This window comes from Protomyctophum bolini (genome assembly GCF_963924005.1).
Source record: "Protomyctophum bolini genome assembly, chromosome: 14".
Classification (NCBI taxonomy): domain Eukaryota; kingdom Metazoa; phylum Chordata; class Actinopteri; order Myctophiformes; family Myctophidae; genus Protomyctophum; species Protomyctophum bolini.
Window position 1 is genome coordinate 27996207 of NC_137875.1, and position 22787 is coordinate 28018993.

A 22787-nucleotide genomic window follows, 5' to 3' on the forward strand; every position below is an offset into this window, starting at 1 on the left:
ACTACACTACACCCACCATATACATTTATTTTCATGTAGGGCGGCCATTTCAATCGGTTGTGTGGTCTACCCGACGAACAAACTAAAAATCACCCTTGTGTGAAGTGAGGGGCAATCAGTCCTAACTTCTAAAATGTCATGTTTTGCCAAGGCATGAAGAGAGCACATTATCTGCACAAAATAAAGATTATTCCACAAAAGATTAGTCTTGTGCATGTCCATTAGAGAGAAGAAGAAATGACTATAATAATTTCCAGTGTCTTCAGCATTACCTTTAATAAATTACAGTAAGTAGTATTAATAAGTATATTCAACTAAGCATATTAAAAAGATCATATAATGACTGTGAATCAGACTACACATAATAAATAAATAAATAAATACAATAAATATAATACAATAAATAAAACAGCCAGCTGTACATGACTGGCAGATCGATACAGACATAGACAGATCAATCTATCTATCTATATCTATCTGCAAAGTCTTGATGTTATTAGACTTGGAGAGGCCAGATAACTTAAAAACTGTATTATTTGTAGTGTGTGTGTGTGTGTGTGTGTGTGTGTGTGTGTGTGTGTGTGTGTGTGTGTGTGTGTGTGTGTGTGTGTGTGTGTGTGTGTGTGTGTGTGTGTTACATCAATCTAATGCCTGAGTAGAGCATTCCTTGGACACGATGAAAACACTGGGAAACATGAGGACCTTAGCCTGCATGAAGGACAGGTCAGGTAGGACGTGGACCACCTCGACAGCCTCCTCACTCAGCTCTTCATCCTGCTGAGATTTCCTGCCACCACAACACACACACAAACACACACACACACACACACACACACACACACACGCGTTGTGAGCTAGATGCTGATAGCAGAGCAGTCCATGCATGGCGAGCGAGCGAGTATCAAACACAGTGCGGATACAGCGCTTTCATTAGACTCTATGAGACTGATGGACCCTTACCTCAGCAAGTGCCTAGTCCTGGCACTTTACTATAGCACCCTGTGGTTGGCTCTTCCAAAATGTGCTGCTCCATTAAGAAGTCTCCACACAAAAGTCAGAGAAGTCTATATGGAAACATGAACCAAGTCTCTATGTTCTGCAAGCTCAAAAGTAGTTTGAACAGAGCTACTTTGCCATCCTTAAGGCCTAGCACTAGTGGGGTGGCACTAGAGGAAAAGCTATTGGGTGATCAGTAGGTTTATTCCTCTGGGGAGCATGAATAATATGCTCAACAATTTTGGAGAGTGCATGGAAATGGTGGTGGGTTTGTAAATGGTCCTACTAGTAGTACAGGATAAAGTACAGTTTTAGACTGCGACGGAGAGGCAGTGTCTCAAGCTAACTTGAGCCACAAGAACCCACTGAGCGAGCTGTTGAACGTTGCAAAATTCACATAGCCGTCTCAGCCCAGTTCGAGTTGCAACCCGAAAGGCACAGAATAATAAATCATGTTCTGGCTGCCACTCTAATTGGCTATTGGACAATCACTGCATGTCCTTGCGCAAAGTCGCAAATCCGCAAATCCGCTACCATTTCCATAGTCGCATTTTGTGAGGTTGAATACCAAGGAAGATTACGAGGACAAGACGCCAACGTCATTTTCTCTACCATGTAATTCAAGCCGGCAGATTCGTCACAGTGGGTGACAATCTGCTGCCGAAACTGCAGGGAATACATTGGAGCGAATGGAGCCGAGTGGACAAGCACATACACAAACTCTATTTCTAAACGATTGAGACAATTGTAAAATAATCACTTCTGGAAAATAACAGAAGACAAACACATTATTGTCTGCTGTGTTGCTTTTCGATGTGTACACTGTGTAATTTTATAGAGCTATCCAAAGAGCACAAAGTAGTACGTTTCTGAGCATTTCACGATCCTTTCAACGATTAAAATTATAAAAAATACAATAACAATTGGTATCATTAAAGTGGAGACATAATGTTTAAATTTAAGATTCCTAACTTTTGTTGCTGAGTTTACATAGAAAGTCATCAAGAATCATAAGCAAGCTAAGAACCCGATATCCGTCTAACAGTAGATTATCTGTACAGTATACATATAGTATGAGTGCTACGTCTACATTTAAAGTTTAGCCTTTGCATACGCCTGAAAGGTCGTCGAGTCTAGTGCAAGTCAAGGGGCGGCCTTAGGAATCTGGAGGCCCGTTTCAAGACCAAATATGGCCCCCATATACCTATGACATCAGTATTTTGTTGAGGCCCCCGTGAGGGTGGAGAACCCCCTGAGGGTGGAGACTTAACTTGAATCATTTATTAAAGGTTACAATTCAGAAATGTTTAATTGAAAATGACTTTAATAATTGGGTTAAAATGTCGACTTTATGAGTTAATTTAAGACTGTGTTAAAATGTCGACTTTATAAGTTAATTTAAGACTTTACATTTTGGCATTCATTGTGTGAAAACACTATAGTTAAAACACTTTATTTAAAATATATCTAATTAATGTTTAAAATCAACCATGTTTAAAAAGATAACTTGTTTTGAAAAGATGTTCATTGTTTTGCATTGTTGTTAAAACCTGTTTCTTTGTTTTCGAAGGTTTTCAACCTTATTGAAGAACCAACCAATCAAGTCAACAAAAGCAACTGCAACTGAAACTGTGCAAAAAGTTGAAAATAAAACTTGACTTTGAGTTGGACATTGGAGTTGATTCCTTTACCTGTCATTTGGAGTGGAAGTGGGGTTTGACTTGACACTATGTGCAAGTGCTACGGGCCAAGATGTTTTTTTTTAAGACTATGGCGGAAGATTGGGAGTGCAATGGGAAGCTCTGTGAGCATAATGCAACCTCACCTCACTGAAGTGCACGTCTGTCCTGCAGTGGACATGAGACGATTGAAGGTGTCCTCGAGGTCACTGGTGCTGGTGGTTTCCATCTTGGAGATGGTCAGCTCATAAAGGTCAGGGTCCACTCCTTTGTGTATGCATGTAACAACAAAGTGCAATTACTGTATCTGTATAAGCCAACATGCTGCACAACATGCATTCATCACGACATCCTCTTTCCCCACTATCTCCAATGTTTTACTGTTAGAAGAAATGCCGTAAAACTAATATTTTCCTTTAAAATTCATAGTGCAATTAAAGTAAATAAGATCTATCCAAGAATAATTAACACAAAGTTGACAAATTAAATTCTAGTTGGTTAAGCCCCCCCCCGATACATCACTGAAGACTAACAATGTTGCAATCCCACAATGCAAACCTGGTGGAGGGCTGTTACTTCGGCTGCTGTTGCTAGAACTGCTTTCCTCCGTTGGACCAAAGTAATCCAGGTTCAATGCAGGGCAGCCTGTGCCAGCAAGGATGACAGGAGTGAGTAGAGTCAACATGAAAAATGTCCCCATAAAACCATGGCCCATGGGCAATATAAACGCCACATAATTATTGGTCTTTGTTTAGACAGCAGGAAAAATAAGATGGAAAAAAGGGGAAGGGCAAACAAAGGAAAGAAAGTTCTGGAAGGTCCAGTTCATCAGGCATTCATATGCTTTCAGAGGTGACAACCAGTGTAGATATATTGTGTAGATAAAAATATAGAAACACACATTACTGTCTGGAATGGAAACTCATCCTCACATGGAATTCTGTCCTCGTCTTCTGTGAAGTAGAATTAACCACCTACCTAAAACCTCTAGACTTAGTAAAATAGATCTGAGTTGTGTCTGTATTTATTTTAGATCACTTTTTCCCTCTACATCGAATCTATTCAATCAAATCAAAAACACACCAACGTGACGGGTTGGGGGCTTGTAGATCTGATATTTTTGCTCAAGTGCAGGGGCAGCCTTAGGAATCTGGAGGCCCGTTACAAGATCAAATATGAGGCCCCCATATACCTATGACATTATTTTGTTGATACAGCCGTATATTGATACGAATAGTTTGACTGTTCAATATCACACGCAGCCATTACTCTCGACAATTAGTAACAACACCTTTCCTCATCCTGTCGTCCCTTCACAATTAAAGTGTCTCCCCTTTACCTCCCAATGCTGTACATTTTACCATGTTATTTACATAAAATAGGTGTAACTTTACTAACTTAACATTAACATTGTGGGAGAGAGCAAGGCAGTGAGTGAGCGAGAGAGAGAGGGCCAAGAGTGGCGGCGGTTGACTGAGGGGACTTCAGTGCACTGTACACTCTTGCTTCGTGTCCCAGGTTGGCTTGGTGTGGAATGTGCTAATTTGTCCCCTATATTCAAAGTCTGATTTTCATTGATTGTTGGCTGTGTTTAGCATGTATATGGCTGTGGAGTTTTGGTACAAAATCAAAACAACTTGTCTAATATTTTGGCATGTTTAAACCTCCAGGAAAAAACGTGTTTAATCTACTGTTTTCCATTAAAACGTCTTTGTCCTACTGTCCAGTTGGGATTGTGTTGAAGTCCAGATACTTTTAGAGCTTCAATGCCATGTGCCATGTAATGTTGAACAATCCTTTTAGTTGTCTTTTTTGCATTGTTAAAATTGTATTTGTGTTGTCTCAGCCTTGTAGCTATTGTTTTACTCGTTTCTCCGACATATTGTAAGCCACATTTTTCACATTAAATAAACACAGTTGCTGGTGCTGGCTGTTATCCGTTGTTTAATCTCCAACATGCGTTTTGTAGTTCTATTTTTAACTATTTGTTTGGGTTTGAAGTATTCTGGTCTCTGGCGTGCTGGTGTGTTGATTCCTTTTAGCTTGCTGTGTACCAGATAGTCTTGATTTTTGTTTTTTCTGTAGGCAGAGTTTCGCGATTATTATTATTTTGGCAGAAGGAAAAGGAAAAAAAACCTAACAATAACAATAAAGGACCAAGTTGTTTCATGATTAGTGCATAGTGCTGCCCATGTTTCACTGTGGATGCAGTTCAGCTGTTATGGTAAATTACTAAAAGCGAGAATGAACTGAAACTGACAAGAGATAAATAAACACAATAATATTGGCTAATTAGCTATAATCTGCATTTACAATAATGCCAACAGTAAATAATTTAAAAAAAATCCAAATTTGAAGCAGTTGCCTTCAAGTGATACGCTTTATAATTAGATAGAAATTAGTATTGGACATAAGCTTGTAAAAAAGAGTAGAAGCCATAGTTACCAAGACCTACATGTGACATGTTACATGTTACCGAGTCAGTCAGCCGACCAAGTCTCCTTCCCCTTACTCACCAAAAAAGGTTTAGTTATAATCAAATCCATGTTGGATTTGTTATCTTAAATAACAGATAGCATAATAATACAATGTGTATATTAAATTCATACTGTGTAACATTTGTTTTTAGTAGTCTGTATTAGCAGACTACTCGCTTGTAACTCTGTTCTCATTACAGCATTTGTCTATATTAAGGAACACTGGGAAAGGAGGGCATCCAAGGCTAGTTACGTGTGTATGTTTGGATGTGTAACAACACATCATCCGAAACAGCATTTACTGTAAAGAAATACAAACAACAAAATATACGAGTGAAAGATTATATAAAAAATAACATTTGTTTAATTGAAAAGGTTACACAGTGTGACTTTAAGTTCAAAATGCATTTATTATGCATAAAAACTGCAATTATCTTAGAATAATGTGATCCCTCAGGCCAATCAGAATAGAGAGTATTCTCTGTGGCCATGGTATAATACTCTATATTAATTGTGATGTTTTCTTTTTTTCCTTCTTTTACAAGCTTCTTAATTTATCTTTAACAAAGGAGCCACAAACTCTGGAGGTCACTGTGTGAGACTCCAACAAGTAAATAAATTAATACATTTCCTGAAATCCAAACATCACTTTAGGTACAACTTTCCAAACTCTAAATACATACATATTGAAGAACTCAGCATTACACATATTGCCTATGGCTTGACAGAATATCTGGCAAACTGTCACCAATACTGAATGACATCTGACCCTTGCTCTACAAGGTGAGATGTATCTGTTAAAAAAAAAGACAAGACAGGAAAGAAAGAAAGGTTCTCTCCACAGTGTTTCTGCTTCTTCTTCTGAAAGACAGATGAGGTAGCAGGTATTGTCTCAACAGGATTAGTTCCAGTGTAGAAGACATGGTAGAAAATAGCGTCCTCAGCTTTTCAAATGAACATGTACAATATTGTACATCAGTGCTTCTTACCCAATGGGTTCACACTAGGGTGAGAATGTTGCAGCAACAAGTCAGGAGGATTTAAGTTGTTATTTACCTGCGTCTGTGGCCCTATCAACCTACTCCTGACCCACCAGGTGGGAAACATGACACAAAATCACTTGCAAAGATGCACCATTATCGTATTTTACTGGCAACGTGTCAGTATATGCATGCAGGTTTAGAGCACTAAATAAATAATTAAAAAAAAAGCAATATTGCCTCATCAAAGTTGGCATTGTGACTTTATATATTGTCAATTACTTGCATGAGAGGGGGATAGGTGGTGGAGTAGTTAGCTGCTTTAGCAGACAGTATGAGGGGCCAATGGAGTTAGCTGGTTTTGTTAGAAGCACGTTTTAATACTTTAATTTCATTGGTTCAAAACCTTTTAACCAACACACAGACAAAAAGAAAAAAAATCAAAAACCTGAAGAATGGAGTTAGCTGGTTTCTCTTGGGACAGTAACAATATTAACAACTCAACGTGATCTTTTAAATTGATTAAATCAATTAGTCTGATAACCCAAAATAGCCGATTTTACCAATAAAACTGGTAAACGATAAATATCGAGATACTGAAATTAAAAGATTTAATACTTTCATCACAGAGAAATAGTTGAAAGTGTGAAAAGAAAAGAGGGAAGAAAACAATAGTGTTTCCTTCATCTTATAAGGTTGGTTATGGGCAATCTTTTCATTTTGGATTCCACGTCCGTCTCCATTTCCTCCCTGCAGTGTTGGTTCTTGAGCTCAGTCCAGACTAAAGATTCACAATCGCAACCACTTGCAACAGAATCCTAAAACGTGGGTTTTCAACTTCACAGTCCACACCCAGACACAGAGCTGTGACAGCACACAGCAATAATAATTAGCCTAGGTTTCTAAACAGTCAGGGCTGACAGACGGTAAAAGACATGAGGAGCAGTTTACTGTATCCATGGTACTTAAGTCTGTTATATTTTTTTGTATATAGAATTTACTGTTTGTATACTCAACATCTTGTATAAAAATATGAAACAACTTTCCTTTCTCCCATTCACTCACTCTACCGTATTTTTCTCCCACTCGTTAGGTACAAACGAGTGGGAAAAAAGACATGTGATACCGCAGCCCTGGTTCTCCGCGATACGTGTGGTATTCTTTTTGGTGACTTTGTTGGAGAAGCGCTTTAAACTGGTGCTATATTTTAACATAGTAATTCTGCCATGAAGTAATTTAGCAGGTTTTCCTTCTCCTCCATCCAAATTCTGCCCTTGTTTGTTTGCTTTTTTACATCTGTGCACGACACTTGGATGTTCCCAGACACAGCTGTACACACTCAAATTGGTTAAATGTTTGATTGCAAGGTTTTGCATTGCGTCACAAATACGCCGACCTGCAATGGGTCAGGCCGCTGCAACGGTCTATGCAATGGTTTTGTCGCATTGCAAATTTTTGGTCTGTACTGGGCTTTAGTGCAGTTTGCACAAATTAAACTATTTTACTTATAGACATGGTTAGGATACTTTTTCAATATAAGCACTATTTACAGGCCAATATATTTGTGTCTTTTGAGGGAGGCTGATCTGAACATCAACAGTGGTCCATGTTTTTCTCTGCTGTGGTTTTGTTTCTTGTGTACACTGAGTCATTAAGTGGGCTAAAAGGTACAAAGGCAGAAGCAGAGACAGGAATAAGAGACAGTTCCAGAGTCAAAGGGGTGAAAGAGGAGCCCAGAGGAGAAGAGTCGCGAGCAGACACCATCGAGTAGAGGAAACCAGGTTGGTGGTTGAAACACAGTCTATTTCCACCCCCAGAAGAGAGGGGCTCGGCGGGGGGACATACCGTCCTGAGAACTGCTAAGGCCATGGCTGCTCAAGTTCAGCTGGTTGGAAGACAGCACCTGGGGTCGAAGGAAAAGTCAATTTGAGTGTTAAGGGCAGTCCATACTCTCTCCGACCACCAAACCTTTCGTCTGAAAGATCAGACTTAATTTTTTTCTCCGAAGTAGAGTTCGGAGAGTCACAACATCTGGGAGTGCATCTTTCAGAACAAAAATTCGGAGGAATGCGTTTCAGAAGTTGTAGTTGTACCGGAGCTTTCTGACGAAAAGTTTGATGGTCGGAGACAGTATGGAATGCCCTTTAAACATTGGTAAACATCAAGACAAGAACATTGAATTTGTTTACAGTACACAATTATTTCAGATCAGAGTCAATATCATATAGACTCAAAAGAAACGTGTCACATTTAGTTTAAGTTAACTCCAAGCAAACATTTGGAGTAACTGTACCTTTAGGGTACACACAATAAGGGTCTTCATAATAACATTCTTAACAATGGGTTTGATTATGGGCATTGAATCACAATAAGTCTATTCTATAAGTAAAACAGATTTTCTTTTCTTTTTTTTAACTGAATACTGAGTGATTTACCCTGGATTAATCTAACCTGTTTCTTCTGACTGTCTTCATCCTAGGGAATGCTTTTCCTTTCCTAACACTGTAGAACACCTTCATCTTCTACTCCTTCATCATACAATATGTGACTGGAAAAACTCAAGTGTCAGCCAAGAATTCTACCACACTATCAGAAACTCAAACTGTTAGCTTTCTCCCCATCATGGTTTGTTCCTTATGCGCCATTCACACTGAGCACTATAACTATAAAAAATAACATTCACAGTTGTAATTGTTTTATAGCTGCTGTGAACAATTTTTTAAAGTTATAGTGCTCAGTGTGAATGGCCATTTAAGCAACAAAATGGCTTATGGTGCTATATCAGTCTGCCTTGCCACTTTAGCTGTGCAGATAAGCTAAAGATATACTGTAACTTCAGGTTGCCAAGCTTATCAGCTTTTCTTTCTCCCCTTTCATCACTTCTTTTACCCAGGTCAAATAAAGACGGGGAGACTGGAAAGCATTGATGAAATTACCTGAGTTGATTTTGTTGAAATGCCTGGTCGGGCCCGGGACCCCAGGGGTCCTTGTCCCGTGACTGCTGTGTGAGGTGACTCAGCAGCTGGTACAGGCTCTTTGGTTGGCTCTAGCATTCCCTGATAAGACATATAGGGGTCGATTATGCAAGTGGAATGAAATTTAATTTTCACTACCAATATTTACAAGCAACTTTACAGAAAAAGAAGCCGCTTATAATAAACAGACATGGCAACACTCCAGCAGAGCCCAGAGCCGCTCAAGTGTAAAATCAAACAGTGCTTTTTGCATTTAAGAGGTGGTCAGACCCACGTCGAATCGTTATGCGCTGAGTGGTCAAGGGGCTTAATAGCAAATTGCGCAAAGCGAAAATAATTAACATATGGACACTCCCACAATGCTAAAATATTCAGGAACGTCGTATGCCATAAGTGTGTGTGTTCAACACGGGCCGATACGGCTTCCATAATACGAAAGGGCGCAGAGCGAGGCCAATTTCTGTATTACCACATGGGTTTAGTAATTTCATTCCACTTGCATAATCGACCTAATTGAGAGTATACTTTGTGACCCTGAGGTGATAATTTCATCTCATTGGTTCTCATTTGCAGTCCTGGGGAGTGGGGATTCTAGGGAATAAATCAGTTTTCCATTTGGTACTGTAGCTAAACTGCATTCATCTCAATTAGTCGCAGATTAGATGGCTCAAATAAAGAACTGCAGTGCTGTGGGTGCCTAGAAGTTGAGAACCACTGAAGAAGTTGTTATTATATGATAAAGCTGATTATTTTAACACAATTCTGACCTTGGACGTGTCTTTAGGTCTTTTTTTATTTTAACAGTACTCCTTGCTGATTTGCGCATGCGCACTGCCGTTCAACTTCCTTGTTTGCGGCTCCAACAGAATCGCTCGTATCTCCTAGGGAACTCTCTGTGGTTTTGACCAGATGGGCAATATTCTGTCTTAATTTATCACTTCATGATGCCTCTTGTTTGGAATATAAACGCTTCTAGAGAGACTTTAGCGTGACCACCGTGAGGTAAGAATGAAATATTATGCTTCCCGGTTTTGGTGGGGAAAAGAAGGCAGGGCTTTTCAGAGGAAAATCTGACATATCTGCTGGCACTCGCTTAGTGTGAAAGATGCTGGCAGCATCCGATGTGTTAATAAATACATAGACTATGTTAATACAATATATTTAGGCATATGTGGCTGGAGGTGGCCTCCCAACTCTTCTACTGAGAAATATAGACCCTGGTGACGAGTAGGACACCTGCTGGTTGACAAGTAATAATGTTTAAAAATCATAAGTGCTTAGTGCAATATCACCTTTGGACAAGCAGGGGTTCGCTCTTGGAAGAGTGCTAGAAGTTGGGTCTCCCACACAGAAGACCCAGGTTCAAATCCCAGGCAAGGACATTAACCTTACAGATTGCAACTTTAACTTGAATCATAAGCATACACATATGTGAATTATTTTCCTATGAATTATTAAGCCTCTTAATTAAAACCTAAATGCACATGAGCTGGTATGTCATGTGGAACTGCTGAGCACTGTGCTGAGGCATTATGAATATCAGAGAGTCTGAGAGATAATTATCAGACAAAAGCTTGACTGTCCCCACTCAGCACACACACACAATTGCACACGCATGAGTACTAGTACTTCCTAGAGTTTGTGACTTTTGTTTTATTATGTAGGTTTTCTTTTGTTATAACTTATAAGGGCTTTAGTGTGCTCAAAGAACAGTTTAACACACATCCCCCTATCAACTAACGCCACCCTTGGCCCTCTCTCTCTCTCTCGCTGCCTTGCTCTCTCCCACACCTATTTCCTGTTAATAACCTGGGTAAAATGTGCGGCATTGAGAGTAATGGCTGTGCACGATATAGAACAGTCCCAAACTATTTGTATCAATACGGCTGTATCAACAGAATATGTGATAGATGGGGCCTCATATTTGATCTTGAAACGGGCCTCCAGATTCCTAAGGGTCCCTTAGTGTCCTGTCCCTGGTCCTTGGTTTCATTACAGATATAGATGAGTGTAGGGTGGGCGCCATAGTTACATGTTGTGGTGTAGATAGGTTAGGTGTGTGTGGTGAGTGTGAATGGAAACTGAAATATGTAATGTATTGAGAAACCATTCCCTCATTCCTCCTTGATTTTGATTTTTGCGGGAGTGAATTGTCAAGAATGTGTTCACATACTCAATCACCCTGTTTCATTACAGCTCAAGACCTGATTCACAGTGCTGAAGCTGCCAGAGCAGCAAAATGATTCATCAAGTGCTGGGCATATAGTTAAATTTAGTCAATAAGATTGCTTACTCACCAGGTTTGATGCAAAGCTAGGCACAATCAGTGGCTGCTTTCTCTCACCAGCATATACCTGTCACAACAGAGGAGCACTCCATCAAAGCAACTTCTTAAAAACCAATAACCTCATATTATAGCAAGAATTCTTGAGGGGTGCTAGCCCCTCCTATATACAGCTTTTCGTCAACTCATGTCACATTTGCCATTGATAATGAAAGGAGAATTTACGTCATGTGTCTGAACAAATCGGCTTTTTGTGTCAACACAAACATTAAATGCCATTGGCAATGAAAGGATAATTTACGTCATACGACACCGGTATGTCTGAGCAAATCAGATTTGTTAAACACAGTGCGCTCCTCACTTCACACCGGTGTGATTTTTCCCCCTTGAACTCCCCTTGTTGGCTTGGGGAGGGTGTACACATCCACATGCCTCCTCTGATACACATGGTACACACCAGCCCCTTCTTTTCGCCTGACAGCAAGGTGTTTCCAGTGTACGGTCCAGTGTTGTTTTTGGCAGCAAATTTCTATTTTAGTTTTAGTCATAGTCTCTTGAATAGTTTTCACTTAGTTTTAGTCACATTTTAGTCACCTGGAATGTTCTAGTGTTTAGTCTAGTTTTAGTCGACTAAATGTCATATGATTTTAGTTGACTAAATATACAGTAGATATAGTCGACTAAAATGTGTTTTGACAGGCCTTGATGTCGTTGTAATGACATATTTTACACTTTGGTTGCATGCTGAAAATAGCAGATATACAATCTCTTGTGAGATTGTATATCTGCTATTTTCAGCATGCAACACAGCATAAAACTGGATCTCTTGTCCACTAGTCCCTTCCTAACATTTTAGTCTAGTTTTTATTTGTTGACGAAATTTTCAGTATATTTAGTCTTAGTTTTAGTCATCAGAGATTCATTTTTATTTAGTTTAAGTCAGTGAAAAAAGGTAGTCGACGAACATTTTTCGTCTTAGTTTTAGTCGACGAAAACAACACTGGTACGGTCTACTGTAATAAACCGTTTATATGTTGCATACAACTTACAATGTTCCTGGTGTCAACGCCCAGGCATCTGAGTAGAGTCCTGTTACTATGGGAACCACCCCACTGGAACTTGAGGGCCAGAGCGCTATGGATGTCCTGATGTTGACACACGCCCGATTGTGCCCTGGGAAATGAAGGAATTGGGTTAATTCCTTCATTTAAGGTTAATAAACAAGTGTTTAATGTTAAATGGGCACTCAGGCATAGTTGTGGCTGCACTGTGACTGCATAGATTTTGATTGAATGTCAATTTCGCTCAGATCTTAATTAATACTCAGACTGCTGCTGTGTGTGTCCCCTGACCTGCTCCGCTGAGTCTGCTCCTCATCTTCAGGCTGGCTGTCATGGGTCTGCAGCAGGATGCTGAGGCTGGGAACATCCTCCACACCCCCACCCTCCTCTCCCACCAGGTCCAGTGACTCTGGGAAACTGGCCTGTAGAAGTTTCTGTACACGACTGGACAGAGAGCCCTTGGTAGAGATCAGACAAGAGCAGCAGTAGTACAAAATAATAATAATAATGAAAGGTTTGGATAGTAGTGCAGTACACAATTAGTAGCAATAGTCATAGGGCTGTATTTTGCGTGTATTAAGTACCAGGTCTTATTACCTAACTTGAGTAAACTAAATACCTGGAGGCGTGATCAATGCTCTTTGGCCACTCAGAATAGCCAAATGGTATTGATCACGCCTCCAGGTCTTTAGTTTACTCAAGTTAGGTAATAAGACCTGGTACTTAAGACACTCAAAATACAGCCCATAGACTCATAGTTAGCATGATGTAGCATCAGTATTACTGACATTTCCCAGACAAGCTTTTCCCACCTGCAAGCTATTCCTCCTAGAGGAGTCCCCTCCTCCCGGTCCATCCTGCTCCAACTCAGTGGTCCTCTCCGACAGCCTGGGGCTGCCAACCTCCCCAAAGTGTGCCCACGTCGTCCCCTCCGTCTGAGCCCTCGGGTCTCTGAACTCTGCCCAGCATGACTCTCCATCGTCATCTATGGGTGCAGAGCAGAAGTCTGCAAAGCTGTCGCTTGGCGGGAGGTTTGCCTGAATCTGTTTCCCTGCACCAGTTATTTCCATACACTCCTGGTCCATGCAACCCCCAGAAGAGCCCTCTTTGTCAGTTATGACTGCCTCCTCATCTGGCCCAGTCTCTGATTGGTTGGGGTTGGCAGGGGTCTCCTGTCCCATGGATTCTGATTGTTCCAAATGAGAAAGATCCTTCACTGCCTCTGACTGGCTGGGTTTTGATGATCCGTGGCTGGAAAAGGATTTAATGTTTCTTGCATCTTCGTCGTCATCATCTTCATTTTCACCTTCTTCTCCATCAGTCTCCTGTGCGAGTGCCTCACTCACCTGGAGAACACAATCGGGGGACGAGAGGCCTGGGTGAAAATCATCCGGAAGACCCTCAGGTGACACAACATCACAGAACGAGGCAAAGTCTTCACTAACCGACTCAGACAGGCTGGCTGCGGGAGGAAGGGTAGAGACACTCTCCTCTTCCTCCCCTGACTCAGTCTCTCCCTCCTCCTCCTGTGGACGACTTGCAGTTAGGCTGTGGCTAGGCCTCCTCTCTCTGCTACTATCTCCTGGTTCACCTAGCTCCTCCTCTTCCATGGGTGGCGTGAGAACGGCAGTGGGGTCCAGAGGCTGGTGATCCTGAGATGATTGAATGGGCACGATATCCCTTTGCTCACAGTGCTTGGCCTTAGTGCAATCTTCTTCTTCCCTTCCTTCTTCTGTACCCGCACAAAGAGACCCAGGGTCCTTTGCGACCTCCTGTCCTGTGCTCCTTGGCAACTCACCACCCACGTCTCCAGTGAGGTTTGTCCCTCCTGACCTGCTGTCCCAAGGCTCTGTGCCACCAGCAGGAGAGAAGCCACAGCACCAGGGGTTCACCGCTTGCTCAGCAAAAGCAGTGAAGTCAGCGAAACCCGGATCTCCCTCCCCAGAGGAGCAGCCGTCTGGGAAAGAAGCTGTATCGCTCCCACCGGTTGAGTCGTCAGAGGAGCAGTCCCTCTCAGGATGAGGATACCCGTTAGCGAGGCAGGGAGGAGGCTCTGCACAGTGCTGCACTCCAGTCCCCATCTGACCCCTGCCAATCGCTGAGACCACCGTGGATGCAGGTTGCGATTGTTCGACTGGGTGATTAAAGCTAGCATTGGGTGGATGGGTAGCTGGGATTGTGGTCGATGGGCGAGGTTGGCTGAGGCTGGAGGGAGAATTGGGTGAATCAACGAAGCAGGAAACCCCCAGAGAGAACCCCCCAAAGTCCCCAAACTCGTCCTCCTCTGCCCCAACATTCTCATCCTCGCCATTCAGTGGAGGGGGAGAAGTGGAGTGCAGGGGCATGACATCAGGCTCCATGGGCTTTCCTCGCAGGGCACTGGGGCTTCAAGCACCTGGCAGAAGAAAACAACAGTCAAAAAGACACAATCAGAATGCTACAGTAACTTCCCATAACAGCTGCTAAGGAATGCAGACCAATTGTCATGAATGGAATGAAAGGAAGTGAAGATTCAAAAAAGGAAAGAAAAAAAGATTTTATATATATATATATATATATATATATATATATATATATATATATATATACACACACATACATACACACGGGTAGTTAGCACTGGACTGGATAGTGAGGCACCTTGGAATGGAAAAAGGGCCCGGCGCTGCCCTACACGGTACACCCCCAGTAAACCGATCCAAGAAACATTATCTGCCCGCATTGTGCAGTTCAGGTAGAGAACCCAGCAAAGTCCAAGCCATTTAAGAAGACACTAGAATAACAGAACACCAACCAGTGACAAATGACGCATTGGATGCTGTCAATCCGCATGTGTAGATATGATTATTCATGCATTATTACACAACAAAGCTGCATATTTCATGACATGATCAATCGGCAAGACTGTCAAACACAACAGCTCAGCTGAGGTCATGATCGCAGGTGACATGCTGGAATGTAAAGTAGAGTTCAGCCTTGTCTTTTGGTTTTTTTAGACTCCCGAGTCCACGCCAGCCGATAAAGTAAACACGTCAACGGCAACGTGACATTCAACCTGGCTACCTATAAGAGTAGTTTAAGTTGATTCATGATCATTAAAAAACAATACGTTATCTTGCGTTTTTTTAGAGCACTTGGATAACGTTAGCTAATGGTATTAGCTACTATGGCTAGCTAGCTAAAATAGCAGCACACATACATTATAGGCGATTATTCTTCAACGGAAAAAAGGTCATTTAAAAAGGGCTGGCAAAACTTTACTAACACACATTGAGCTCGGCCGGCCGTCACCTCTTTGTCACCACCGCTACAGTAGCTGGTCTTGCTTTCCATCACCTCACCTCATCCTCCAGCTGGCGTTGGTACAGTTAGGGTTGACAAACAGCAGCAAGCACGTCACTAGGTTACAGCAAGCTACTTACATCCCATAGGCCGGCCGGAAGAACAGTCACGCTGCGATTGTTGTCTGTTGGTATGCTGGGCGTGCGACACAGTCACAGTGAGTCACTGCGTGTACGCGTACATTTATTTTATTTTATTTACTTATTTATTTTTGTTAAACTAAATGTTAAATAAATCTATATAATATTCTATTAGCATTGCAATCAAGCAGCCAGTGGTTCTCTCAGGGTTCCTCACAGTCCCTGGGGTGGTTCTAATCTAAATGGACTGTAGGTTTGTAATCGTAACAGTGTTATTTATGGCATTTCTTTAATTAAAAAAGAGAAACCACTAAAGGGTTTGTTCAGTAATAGTAATACATATGATTTTCAGGTCAGGATTCCAATACATTTTAATTTGATCCAATCAGGACAGAAAACTCATATTAGGCCTACATGATACATTAAATAGATGAAATAGGAAATTATGTAACAAAAAGAAAAAAATAAGACAAAATTGGAAATGGTAACTGGTAAGCCGATAATATTGTCCTGACGAGAAAATGTAAATGTACTGTAACAAAGACAAACATGTACTTTTGGTCTAAGGAAGGTCAGATGAGGCCAGCTGTGGATGTAGTATGTGGCTCACTATGATATTGGTGCGTTATTAAAGTAAGTAAAGCTAGGAAAGTGTAATACATTTGTTATGTAAATGTTTACCTGGTTGGGAAAGTGTTAACTGTTATTAACAGTTAACACTTTCCCAACCAGGTAAACATTTACAAAAAAATTACAAAAAATTACAAAAAATAAAGGGAGAAATCACATCAAGTAGGACTTAAAAGTCCTACTTGATGTGATTTCTCCCTTTATTTTTTTTAGAATTACGATCACTAACAGTTATATAATGAATAAACAATTTAGTTTATGATTTATTAATAACTTGTTAAATGTTAATAGTTTAAACTATGCATAAATAGAGAATAGATCTAACAACTATCTAACTAGTAACAACTTGCAGTAAGTAAAACCTCTTGCCTCCTTAACATCAGTAGTGGAACACCACTAGTGGAATACCAGGCAGAGCCCACTTTTCTCTAATCATTTTCATGTTGAGAATTTTCAAACCTTTAGAAAAATAGTGGAAATAGCCGATCTAAAAGCGTGTTGAGCTTGTAGATCCGCTAAGTATATAAAAAGTTATTAAATTATGTAAGTTATTTGTCCTATGTACGCAGTGCAACTTTTGTTTATGAAACCTAAAAGCAAACCAAAATGTACTAATTTCTATTCTTACAGTATGTTCAACATGCTAATTGCAATTATTTGAGCGACAATTAAACATCAAGTAAAATGTCATAATCGTGACAGCCCTAATAATGACATTACCGAAGTGCGATGCTAGAGCTAATGTGATTAAAGAGATTTCATTTTTTAATGTTAAAGATCATATTTTATTCGGCCAATTATTTAAATTGCAAGTACATAAGAATATCTTCCGCTTTAGATAACAACAGACTTTATATGTGGAGTCGGACATCGTAGATGACTGATGTCGTCAGTCGTCTTGGATGCATCGGTTTCAGCATGATCACAGACCTCATATAATATTCAAGTTAAATATTTCAAAAAGTTGTATATTTATGTTGCCAAATAATTTACGTGTGCTTTTTATGATTATTTTGTATTTGTTGTTAAATGAGGTGAGATTAACTTTATAAACCACACAATCTCACCTGCCAATATTATACTGTTGTTTCAAATGAGTTGAAGAAAAAAAAAGAAGAAATCTCACAAAGCCATTTGTGAGATTATCTCTAGCAGCGCGCGCACGCGCACACGCACACACACACACACACACACACACACACACACACAGCTGTACCCGTCCATTAGTTTAGTTTTCTTGTGTGTCCCCTCATGTGAACCTTAAGGTTTGAGGTGTTAGAAAAACATTTCCCACAGACAAGGCAAGGGTGAGGTTTGACACCTGTGTGCAATCGCATGTGAACATTGCGGTTTGAGCGATCAGAAAACAATTTTCCGCAAACAGGGCAGGAGTGAGGTTTGGCACCAGTGTGAATTTTCATGTGAGCAGTAAGGCTGTGGCTATGAGTAAACAATTTACCACAGACAGCACAAGAGTGGGGTTTTACGCCAGTGTGAATTCTATAGTGCACAGTCCACTGGTCTCTACGAGCAAATTCTCTGTCACATTTAGGACATTTGAAGGGTTTCTCTCCTATGTGACTCTCCTCCACATGCTTTTTCAGGTCTGAGTCTCTGTGAAACTGCTTTCGGCAAAAACGGCAAATCTTTTGCTCCATGCTGAAAATATCACCGTCAAATATCATCAAACTCCGTCCTTCACTCTCATTACTTTTGTGCGCAACATCATGGTTTGTGGCCATAGTTACATTGGTATAAGGCAGGAACCGCTCACTGTCACCGTTTGTTTCTGATCTAGGAAATCCATTTCTCACACAGTTGGAAAGACTGGCCACAAACTCTGGAATGATGCTGAAGTCCACCTGTTCCTCTTTTACTTGTGGGGACTGTTGAACAACCGTATCATCATCCTGACTGGACATCAGCTCCTGCCAAGGGTTGTTGAGCTGTTGTAAAGGAAGCAGCTCCTCAGCAACTGGCTGGGAATCTGACAGAGAGAGCAAACAATTACTGACAATGAAGATGTAATGTAACAATCAACAAAAACCTGAGAACGACATTATAATAGTTCAATGCACCAACTCATTTCAGTGATCTGTTAAAAAAATAAAAAAACTAGAACTGCACACTAGTAGGCCATTTATGGCCTACTAGTGCGCAAGCAGAGCGTACTTTCGACCGCTACAAACTGTCAAATCTCAGTTTCTCTGTGAAGGAACGTTTGAAATGTTGAATTATTAGGTTTAACTATTTGATACCTACCTACTTTATGCATGTAAAAGATTACTTTGCGCCACGTTTCATGCGCCGTATGCACCGTCCCAGCAAATGGCGTAATGACTAGTTGTGCCTGATAAAACCAATGGTTTTCGATGGTGGTGACGTAATGACGATATGTTTTAGTGCTGGGTGGATTAAAGGAACTGCCTCTATGTATATGTATATGTAATTTGTAAGTTGATTAGCGGTATACTGTGGTTACTTTGCGCTGTATGCACCGTCCCAGCATTTTCGATGCATATGCACCGTCCCAGCATTTTCGATGCGTATGCACCGTCCCAGCAAATGACGTAGTGACTAGTTGTGCCTGATAAAAAACAATGGTTTTCGATGGCGGTGACGTAATGACAATATGTTTTTGTGTCGGGAGGATTAAAGGTAATGCTCCTATGTATACATGTATGTAATCTGGCACCACTGCCATATCAGGCACAAGTAGTCATTACGTCATTTGCTGGGACGGTGCATACGCATCAAAAGTGCTGGGACAGTGCATACGCAACAAAAGTGCTGGGACGGTGCATACGCGCCCTGGGCGAAACTAGTACTTGCACGCTCTGCTTGCGCAAGTAATAAGAGAGAAATGCTTTAAATCGGCAATCCGTAACTTGTCAACCTACGGGTTGACCTATTAGTCCATAACACTAACAGGACCTAGACAAGTCTTCTAGTTTGCCAGAAAGTATCAGCAGCAAGTTGAGCCCCAACACGTTGTAATGATCGTGGTATTGATGATGATTTGTAATGTATTTTGTCTTGTATGTCCTGATTATGAATCGAATACATAAATAGGAACAAAGTGGAAACAAGCCCTCGTGGTTTTTTGTGTTATGCTTTTAGCATTACTTGTACTTGCTGACTGTACAGTTTGATAATAAAGTATTCAATCACTCAAACAATCAAACCACAACTCATTCCAGTGATCTGATAGGGAAAAGATGTGGCTGTTAAATGCTTGTTTTACCTGTTACCTGCTCCTCTTTAACCTGTTGTTGAAGAGCCTCGTCCTCATAACTGGGCATCAGCTGCTGCCTAGGGTTCAGCTGTTGTAAAGGATGCACGTCCACAGAGACGGGTGGAGACTGGATATCTGATGGAGAAAGAAAACATTACTGACTTTTATGTACTGTAATGCAGTAATTTACCAACAAAAAAGACAATAGACAAACATCCTATTATTAGTCCATGAAAAACAACTAATTCCAGTGATCTAGTAGAATTCCATATGTTAAACATCAAGCAAACTGACAAGGGTGTAACGATTACAATTAGAGAGCCTTCCTTAACACTTCTGGGTGGAAGCAAGGAAGTCTTTCATCTAACTGTCAATCTATCAGGCTACTGTCACAGATTCCTCATTTTAGGCATTTAGCAGATACTCTTAATCCAGAGCGATTTACAGTAAGCAAGAACAACGAAAACATGGTAATACATCAAATACATAAAAATAGTCATCATCATGAATCATACATAAACTAGCGCTGGTCCATAGCTCTAAGTCTAATGCCTTCATTAGAGCTATGGGACTTATGTGTTCCTGCCTTCGCATGAAATGCAGCCCAGCCTCTCCTCTGCTGCGGAAATATAAAGAACGTTTTACCTACTCACCATCACCAATGCAATGGCGGCTTGTGTTATTAGAAAGCCTACTTTCCTTAGTGGACGCACTCCACCACACATAAAATGCACTTTTTGGCCCGGAAGGAAAAATCTTGCCTAGAGATTTTCTCTTGGCAATATCTGTAGAGGGCGCAATGGAGTAACTAAAATATTAAATGGAGTAAAAGAAATCCCTTTCTGGCCCTTTCTGTGCATTTTATACGTGAGGTGGGGGGCTCTGAGGCCCCTTTTCCACCGGTTGGTTCCCAGTGGGAACCGGTTCAGTTCTTTTTGGTTTTTAGTCCATGAGCCAGAGCTCCAAAATTGAAACGTTAATTATGAATTGAGTGGGCAAAACCATACCTATATTAGATTGTTATCACCATTAAACTTCCCCAATTGTGTACTTACACGAACACAATGATTTATTGTATTACAATTTTTACATTTTTAAATATGCAAATGGAGCATTATGTAGGAAAATATGCAAAATAATCAAAAATATGAAAAAGCTACTACTGTGGAAGGGTTATCGTGTATTAATTTACTTGTATTGATCCTATAAACAATTAATATAGGGTATAGTTTGCCCACCAATTTTGGAGCTCTGGCCCATGGACTAAAAACCAAAAAGAACTGAACCGGTTCCCATTGGGAACCAACCGGTGGAAAAGGGGTCTGAGTGCGTCCACCAAGGAAAGTAGGTTTTTGAAACTATGCGTAGGCTATACAGCATAGAATTTCTGCATAAGGTGAGCCTATTTTCTTTTGGTATGTTCTGTATGGGTGTGTCACATATATTGTAAGTACATTATTTGATTTACTGTAGGCCTATACCCTGAAAACTTGAATAAACAAAAGATTTGAGGAAAAAAGGATTCCTCTGGGCCCTGGGAAACTGATTTTCAGTCTTTGTGAAATGTGTTACTACACACCATTACAAACACATGGTGAAGAAATGTAATGGATTAAAGAATTTATTCAAACAGATTTGTTTTTTATCCCTTGACTATGATATATTGAAGTCCTCTCTCTACCTAGCTCTGGGTCCATAGCTCTAAATGCAACGCATTAGAGCTATGGACCAGAGCTACTCTCTACCCTGAGCCATCCCAGATCCCATCCTAGCATAATTGATTGATTGAGTGAAATATTTATTAACAGTTTGCAGAATTACAGTACATTTCAAGCACAACTCAATACAAAGACTTAACTGTGAGTGAACGACCCAATTAAGCATTACACTTGTTTAGAAGAGGGTCCACCTTGTTTAGAAGAGGGTCCAAAACATTTAGACAAAGACACTTCTATAGTAAGGGAAAAAAAGAGAACAGGAATTCATCATAAAGGAGGTAAAAAGGGAAAAGGGAAAAGAAACATATACTGTATATGTATTTTTTCCCTTTTTGCTTCCTATATGATGAATTCCTGTTCTGTGTTTATTTGTTTGTCTCTAAATGTTTTGATGAATTGAACAATGTGGTCCCTGTTGTAAACAAGTGTAAGGCTTAATTGGGTCGTCCACTCACAGTTAACAGTCTTTGTATTGAGTTTGTGCTTGAAATGTACTGTAATTCTGCAAACTGTTAATAAATATTTCAATCAATCAATCAAAAGGGTGGTGGGGGGGGGGGCAGATTTTACGGGAGCCAGTTTCGAATTACAGCCGTCCGTAGGTGCCCTTTGAGAGCTGTTTTGAAGGAGTCAATGGATTCGCGTGTCTTAACTGTTGGTAGGGCGTTCCACATTTTGGTGGCATAGGAGCGAAAATAATTTAGTCCCTTGTTTGTGCCGAATAATGAGCAGTTTTAGGTGTGAACGGATGAATAATCATTCATACCTGTTCTGCATATCTGTACGTGAGGCTGTAATGTGCTCAACTGTTTTATCTCTTGTTTCAGCACGGCGACCTCCCTCTTCGACTGAACAACTTCGTCCTGATATTCAGAGATGGTTTTCTCAACCAGAACCAGAACCTCCTCAACGGCTGCTGTCAGTCGTTCCTCCATGAGCAACCTAAGCAGTTGTGTTCCTGACATCGCTCTCAAATCAAATCTCGATCGGTGTATTGCACACAAAACAACACAATATCGAAAACAAATAGACTGACACCTGAATAAGCCGGATGAATACTTTGAATTGTTTTTGCTTCCGGGGTATGCGAACCTAAAACGTTGTCGCTATCGCCATCTGCTGGAATAGATGATTGTTCCTGGGGGGAAGCATAGACCTTATACTCTAAGCTAAGGCATAGACGAAGCAGGGAAGAACCGAAGAAGAAGCTGTGGGGGAGGAGGAGGGGGAAGCTGTGGATCAAAAGGTCACCAGTTCGATTCCCTACCAGAACAGGTTCGCTGGCATGGGGGGTCAGATCAACATATAGGCCTATGGAATGAATGAATTC

The 22787-nt window shown here is 40.8% G+C and overlaps 2 protein-coding genes across 6 annotated transcripts; both read right to left on the reverse strand.

Moving 5' to 3' along the window:
* Nucleotides 1-351: 351 nt before the first annotated feature.
* Nucleotides 352-15841, reverse strand: LOC308328408 (uncharacterized protein). Of its 5 annotated transcripts, none has more exons than XM_080782213.1 (10): nucleotides 15744-15841; nucleotides 13265-14847; nucleotides 12744-12910; nucleotides 12441-12564; nucleotides 11405-11461; nucleotides 9069-9188; nucleotides 7978-8035; nucleotides 3234-3320; nucleotides 2822-2942; nucleotides 352-787 (listed from the first exon to the last, which is right to left on the reverse strand). In XM_080782213.1, the coding sequence occupies exons 2-10, from the start codon at nucleotides 14810-14812 to the stop codon at nucleotides 640-642; spliced, it is 2430 nt and encodes an 809-aa protein (XP_080638339.1). In that variant the 5' UTR covers nucleotides 14813-14847; nucleotides 15744-15841; the 3' UTR covers nucleotides 352-639. The 5 variants fall into 5 exon arrangements, with proteins under 5 accessions (XP_080638339.1, XP_080638335.1, XP_080638338.1 ...); XM_080782209.1 differs by having other exon boundaries at nucleotides 13241-14847; XM_080782212.1 differs by having other exon boundaries at nucleotides 13241-14847; nucleotides 15794-15820.
* A 1410-nt stretch (nucleotides 15842-17251) lies between these two features.
* LOC308328066 (uncharacterized protein) lies at nucleotides 17252-22476 on the reverse strand. The gene is made up of 3 exons (XM_080781752.1): nucleotides 22224-22476; nucleotides 19749-19874; nucleotides 17252-18491 (listed from the first exon to the last, which is right to left on the reverse strand). The coding sequence occupies exons 1-3, from the start codon at nucleotides 22420-22422 to the stop codon at nucleotides 17728-17730; spliced, it is 1089 nt and encodes a 362-aa protein (XP_080637878.1). The 5' UTR covers nucleotides 22423-22476; the 3' UTR covers nucleotides 17252-17727.
* Nucleotides 22477-22787: the final 311 nt, after the last annotated feature.